This window comes from Galendromus occidentalis, unplaced genomic scaffold (assembly GCF_000255335.2).
Source record: "Galendromus occidentalis unplaced genomic scaffold, Mocc_1.1 scf7180000077006, whole genome shotgun sequence".
Classification (NCBI taxonomy): domain Eukaryota; kingdom Metazoa; phylum Arthropoda; class Arachnida; order Mesostigmata; family Phytoseiidae; genus Galendromus; species Galendromus occidentalis.
In genome coordinates, this window is record NW_003804995.1 from 215254 (window position 1) to 221817 (window position 6564).

General features: G+C 51.1%; 1 protein-coding gene across 1 annotated transcript; it reads left to right on the forward strand.

Annotated features, from left to right (window-relative positions):
• The first annotated feature begins 257 nt into the window (after positions 1–257).
• LOC100898403 (GILT-like protein C02D5.2) lies at positions 258–6330 on the forward strand. Its single transcript, XM_003740542.1, has 8 exons — positions 258–622; positions 2756–2842; positions 4415–4522; positions 4608–4698; positions 4786–4904; positions 5011–5070; positions 5205–5309; positions 5760–6330. Exons 1-8 carry the CDS (start codon positions 569–571, stop codon positions 5838–5840), a joined length of 705 nt encoding a protein of 234 aa, XP_003740590.1. The 5' UTR covers positions 258–568; the 3' UTR covers positions 5841–6330.
• Positions 6331–6564: the final 234 nt, after the last annotated feature.

Below are 6564 nucleotides of genomic sequence, written 5' to 3' on the forward strand. Positions count from 1 at the left end.
GATTGAAAACCCGAAAATTGTCGTAGTTCCATCCAATGAGCCACGGGGTCACAGCGGGAATCCTCGGGTTGAAAGACCCGATAATCCTCAGAGTGGATTGACCCCCGATGATTTCACAGTTTCCATCTCGAGGATTATTGGAGTGGATCCGTGCAAGGGCTCCATCGATAGAGCTCCGAAAATACTCGGAGTTTCAAAGGCCGCGCCGGGCTGGATATCGCAGCCATTTCCCAATATGGCCGACCGTCATCGTCGACGACCATCCGGCCGTGCAAAGGCTGATGTTGTCACAGCTTCTGCTGGATCAGCTGTTTGCCGCACAACACGACCACGGCAGCAACAGCAACGGCACTGCTGCGGACATTCGAAGCGATTGTCAGCCATAGCCGTCGCCGGTGCTTTCGGCGCTTGCGCTAATGGAAAAGGAGGAGAACCTGCGGCGCCGCGAATATATCCTCTCCTCAAGTAGGCACCCCTCCGCTCATTTCTTTTGAGCGCCAAGTTTTTCCAGGAGTGCGACACCAGAGAGGAAGCGAAGCACACGGACCGCGGCAGCAATCTTAGCAGCATGGCACGCAGGAACACGATCATATTGTTCGTTGCGACTGTGCTCATTAGCCAGGTTGGTGTGGACATTCCAGATCAGTGAATTGCATTCGGCAGCTCGTACTCGCCGGCTGGAGGACGCACGACATGCACGATCTTTTTCGTTCAAAAGTTTTCGTGTATTGTGGAGTTCATACGAAGTGTCAATAAGATCACCAGAGCCTGACTCTGTACCGATGAAATTCCTAGGCGCCACTGTCGAATGGAGTGATTTTGCTCAGGTTAAATTGTTTCTCTAGAGGGATGTGTGTAGAGGATTGCGCGTCAGCGTAGGCGCGGTGATGGAGGCGGAGATCGTGATTTACGTTCGATTCTATACCGACGTCCCCGAATGTTATTGTTTGCACCGGCGTGAGCCGAGGGGAAGTTCTCCCACGACGTCGCTGACTGCGTTTCGGTGTCTATCGGGAGAACACGAATTGAAAGAGGGAACGTGTCTCGCTGGAGTTTGGAGTACTTTGGGCGCAGACCGAGCCCGAGGAAGCAACTTCCGGTCGATTTATCGTTCCGCTCGATGGAGAGCTTTGGAAGCTAAGCTGAGTGCCCACTGCCTATTTTCTTTCTGACCTATTCAGCGAGCTCCAAGCTCAAATTTCGACCTCACGCGAGAACGAAGGCCCGTCATGAATACATGGAAAAATAATGAGCACCAGGACTTGAACCCTCAGATTCGTCGTTCGTCTCTGGCGACCGGCGGATTGATTGTTCAGATTCAAACGAGCCCAATAAGTGCTGTCTCGCTGTCTCCAATTGCAGTCAAGGCTGTGATCGTTTTCGCAACTCCAGCTCTGATTGCTGTCCACGTGGATGAAGACATTGTGATGACATTGAATACTACCCGACTGCGGATGCCTCTCGCATTCTGTATCACAGTAATTTTGATGAAGTCGGAGGATCGCTTTGACTTGACTTATCTCTCGGGCAGCAAGGCTCTCGCGCTCCATCGGACGACGAAGGGAACTATTCCCCCGGCCAGAAAACTGAAAACGCAAAACACACATCGAAAAATTCTCATTTTCTGGACAGAAGTTCTCCCCGTCCCCGGAAGCTACCAACATCTAGGTACTCAATGATTCAGTTGGCCGCATATTTTTATCGCGGTTCCTGAATTTCCCTGAAAGTGGCACGCTTACGATGAGAGTCGTTTTGAGCTCTGAATTGTTCGCTATCCGGATGTAATATTGTGAGGAGCTCGACAATTTCCTCACGCGAGATCGGTACACCGTCCCGGTGCTCAATCTTCGGGAAGAACAAGGGATTTCCACGTTTCTGTTCCTCGGTTGAACGACACGCTGACAACTTGTGCATGATTCGAGATAATGGTCGTTCAAGCTCGCGTCTTGACGTAATTGATTGGGGTCCCGTTCGCGGATCTTAAGGTCCCGTTCCCTGACAGAAAAGAATGCCGCCTCCTCCTTACCCTCCCTGGTTGGCATGTTTCTCCCGTAGGAGTCCAATCAGACTACTCTTGCTCTGGACGAGATTGTCCGTGCGATAGTACTCAGAGGATCACGATCCGTCAATTCTCGATGTGTTATGTCCGGAAGTGCTCGTCCTCGTCTAGAGTTTTTCTCAGGTGCAGCCTGCCCACGGACTATTCTACGATATCGCAAGTCTGGGTCTTTGTAACGAGCAGATAGCGATCCAAGTCTGGGGAAGGCTCGTTCTGATTCATTCGATTGCATCGCTAGGGAACACGGGCTCGCTCCGAACGAATCCAAAATTCATGCATTTTGGTGCCTCGAAGTCGAAGGGAATTTGGAAGAATGGAAACCTTGTTGCTATTCATCCTCCCATAAACTCGAGAGTGGTCTAGAAAACACTGATTCGAGGAGAATCCAGCGAATTTGCTTTTAGGCTTTTGACAAGCCAAAGCTGTAGACTTTCGCTAGGATCACGGGCCGAGGCCGGCGGTCCCTGTGGCCTATCCTACGCCCTCAGAGGAGTTCCCGCGTCGACGACGGAAATCGATGATTAGGGATTTCGTTGCATGATACGTAGCGTTGAATGTCTGACTGTTATCGTGCCCGGCCACCGATACTTGTTCACCGGCTGCCTGGTTTCCGAGAGCGGGCTTCAGAGACGGCCAAGATCAAGATGCTCTTCTGATCGACTCAATCAATACCTTGAGCACCAAGCTAAATTCCAGCTGCTGTTGCTGTTCGTGGCCCTCCATACGGAATTCGGGTGCAGCCTATCAGGGTTCTGCGCGGCTCCAGGCGAGCTCTCGCACACGGTGAGATTTGCACGAAAAATCCTACGAATCGACCTAACACGCTACTGTCTCATACCGGGTGGTGGATTTTTCCAATATGCACAATCTATCGCAGCTACGAATGAGTGAAGAGCTGCGGTTAAGATTGCGAGCGGAGTGTCCGCTGGAGATCGGGCAAGAAACGTAGATATGTCATTCCCTTGTCTTTGAATTCGACAGACAACAGTAGAGTCAATGGAGCGATTACATCACCTGACCCTCGAATCTGATTAGCATTTCCATGATCGACCTTGGGAAACTCACAGTTACCACGTTCGACTGTCGTGAAAACTCATTATGCTGTCACTTCTGAGTTATTGCTATTCCGAACTTACCACATAAATCCACGCGTTCATAGATGGCCTGAACCACGTTCAGATACAGTCCGGTTCCTCGGAACGAAAATAGTCTACGCTTATCTCGCCTATCCTGATCGAGTGCTTACGGGCTCACGACATCCCCACCGAGTTTTCGCGATGCTAGAGACCGAAGCGGTCCTCGACGCTCATATATCTGCCCCCTCCACAAGAAGTTTCAATACATGGGCTTCGCGGTTAGCCCGCAAGGGCCATGCCAACTCAAGGGGGCCTGATATTCAACCTCAACTCGCCTTGGTCCTGGAATTAATTCCGATGAATCATGAGCCCGGAGCCCCTGCGAGGAACGGTGGCACTGGTCCATAGGGACCGTATCCCGCGTTTGTCAAGCGTCAAACAGACCTTCATGGTGTCGAAACGTTTGGCTCGAAGTTTCATAAGTAGAACTGAACACCGCCCGGAGGCAGACCTCAGTCTCAATTGAAGCTTCATTAGCGGCTGGAGCTATGAATGGATTGGGTCAACACGCAACAGTAACCACTCAGTCAGTCAAAGTTGTTGTTAGCGATCCGTGGGAACAACAGAGGGCTGTTATGTGCGTGGAGGTGGTATTCTAATGCCATTGTGAAATTCTCTGGGAGCCCCGCCGGGTCTAACTGAAAGCGGGAAGAATCCTTCGGCATGCACCGACGCGGCGCGGTCTCCCGGAAGGAGTGATGTGGCATCGAAGGGCGATACCGATTCACGGATGGAGCTTTGAGGGAGCTCGTTCTCCCAAGGTCGGTGTCCCGGAGAAAAACTCTCCGCCACGCCTCCCCTCTCATGGTCTCCCGAGAATCTCTCTTCTTCCTCGGCACTTCCCCGCGATCTGTATTTTCTGAGAGCTTGGAAATTCTTCCGGACTACCACGGTCGGGTTTGTGGGCTTAATCCTCACCACTTACCCCTGCCTAAATGAACGCACAAGCTACCCAAGGAAGTATCGGATACATTAGGCGATGATCTCGGTACTTCAATTTTGGGTGTGAATACTTCTCATTCGAGTCCTTGAGTCAAGCCTCGACAAGAGAGTCAGCGACCGAATGCGAGGAATCGCGGGACACCACCCATCGTCTCTGGGAGACATCGGTCATCGCTTCGAGTCGCGCTTGACGTGAAGAATGGAATTCTCATCTGCATTCCCAAGGCCGAGATATCGAAAATTCTCTAGTATGGCTCTGAATCCTCGATTTCCCCAGGCGCTGGCCGATAAAACTAAGGTCGAAGTCTTCTACGAAACGCACTGTCCCGACTCACAGGCCATCATGAGGAACGGCGTTCAGAAGTCACTGCCACTGTTGGACGAGGTGAGAATCTCTCTCACTTCAGCTGGCATCGCTATGTCTCTGATGATCCGAGACCTGCTCACTCACGAATTAATGTTCACCACAGGTCGACATCGAGCTCGTTCCCTACGGAAAAGCCGACACTTCCGGACAAGGAGGCTCCCTTAGCTTCAGATGTCAACACGGACAGAAAGAATGTGAGTCTGCTGTGCGACTTCCGCTCATAATAGAAACGATTCCTCAGCTCAGAGATCCTGTTCTATAAGAGCTGCTCCACGCTGCAGGTGATGGCAACATGTATCATGCGTGCGCCATAGATATCCATGACGATAAAAAACAAGTGTTAGAGTTCGCGATATGCTCAATGAGTTATCGTCAAAAAGTCCTAGAAAACATCGAACAGGTGAGTGGTTCAATCGTGATAGGGAGATTCTCTCGTGCATCCCGAACCTGAGGGACGCAATGGAGTATGGTGAGGAAAAGTTACGATGATGCTTGGTCGTTTCCAGTGCGCCAAGCAGCACGGCATAGATTACGCCGCCCTCAAAGGATGTTTTTCGTCACAAAAGGTTAGTGGATTCTCTCTCAACGCTCCGTGAGCACTTGATTCGATACTACAGTCACGCTCTCGGGGGCATGATACACCCGAACAGATACGGAGCATTTTGGTAGCCTCGATGAAGCACCTTAATTATCTTTCAAGGGCAAAGATCTCCTCGCAAAAATGGGTCAGAAGACTCGAGAAGGTGCTAAGATTATCAACAAAACCGATCGTCTGGACTTTGTACCATCAACAATCATCGACGGAGTAAGTTCCTAGTCAATGCCGGATATGGTGATCCAACCATCGACTTATCGCCGCAGCACTTACTCGGATACCAGCCGGCGTCCTACGAACCAAATCCTGCAGTGCCTATTCTATTTTGACTCTGCGAAAGAGTCGCGATCTTCCGTTGATTGTTAGGGAAATCGAAACCAAGCACATCAGATGCTTGCTTTTTCGTCGACGCTGAACCGTTGATGCTTTGTGTCGCACTTCGCTAGCTCTGAGTGAATTTCTGGGGCGTTCAGAAGCAAGACTGAGCCGCTCCACTGGGCGACGCGTCAAGATTCCTCTGCGGCTTATTCGACGGTTCAACCAGCGGCGGACCCTCCGACCGCTGGGAATCCTATGCCGGGGTCGACGACTATTGACGATTCCGCTCCTCATTCGTTCCGAGCAAGTATTCCAGACAATGTAACGAGAGATTCATTTCAGGTCCCTCGAGTGTATGAATCTTACCCTGATCTCCGAAGGTCGGTTTGCGCCAACGCGAAGCAGAAGCCTTCACAATGCTGACAGCTGCGTCGGACTTTTTCCGAGCGAGCCCCGAACGCGCCAAATATTACAACTTTGTTATAGCGATTTCACCCGCAAATCCAGTCTATTTCTCCCTCGTTTTTGGGGCTGAATTATCAGAACGATCCCGATTGGGACCTGAAATGATTGTAAGGAGACGTGCCAGAGGCGAGCAGCGAAACACACGGGTCTGTACATGCGTCCTGGAAACACGCCTCACAATACGGGAATTCCGCGCTCGAATTCTATTGGCTCGGTATCGAAACCGACGTGTTTCCCTCTGCCCACGCGAGCGAGCGAACACACTGGTCTCCTCAACATTCCGCCAAATAGCTTTAGATGAGGATGGTGCAGATGTAATCGAATGAGTGTGGATTCGCCTATGAGGAACAAGCTCCCTATGGGTGAATTCCCCAATGATCGTGCGTGTAAATAATTATGCGAAGAATATTGGAACGAATAAAGAGCCATACGCATCGGGTTTCGGAATCACTGATGGGAAATCACTTCGATCCCAGGAAACCGTCTGAAGGAGAGTCGTAATCTCCGGCGATCTCTGCTCGTCGGATATCGTTCCTCAAGTACCTCCCTCCTCGTGCCTTATTCCGCTGGTCACATTTGACCGTCGAGTTGCTTTTCTGGCGTTGGAGAAATGATCGGCAGCGGGAACTGAAGCTCTCCAAGTTGATCGGCGTAGAACGCTTGAGCTAAGTTCTTCCGAACG

Excerpts from the sequence above, each read along its gene's own strand:
- LOC100898403 (XM_003740542.1), top strand. The coding sequence starts at position 569 with ATGGCACGCAGGAACACGATCATATTGTTCGTTGCGACTGTGCTCATT. Across the intron at positions 4,905-5,010 it reads TCCTAGAAAACATCGAACAG|TGCGCCAAGCAGCACGGCAT; the intron begins GTGAGTGGTTCA and ends GGTCGTTTCCAG. Across the intron at positions 5,310-5,759 it reads CATCAACAATCATCGACGGA|GTCCCTCGAGTGTATGAATC; the intron begins GTAAGTTCCTAG and ends GATTCATTTCAG.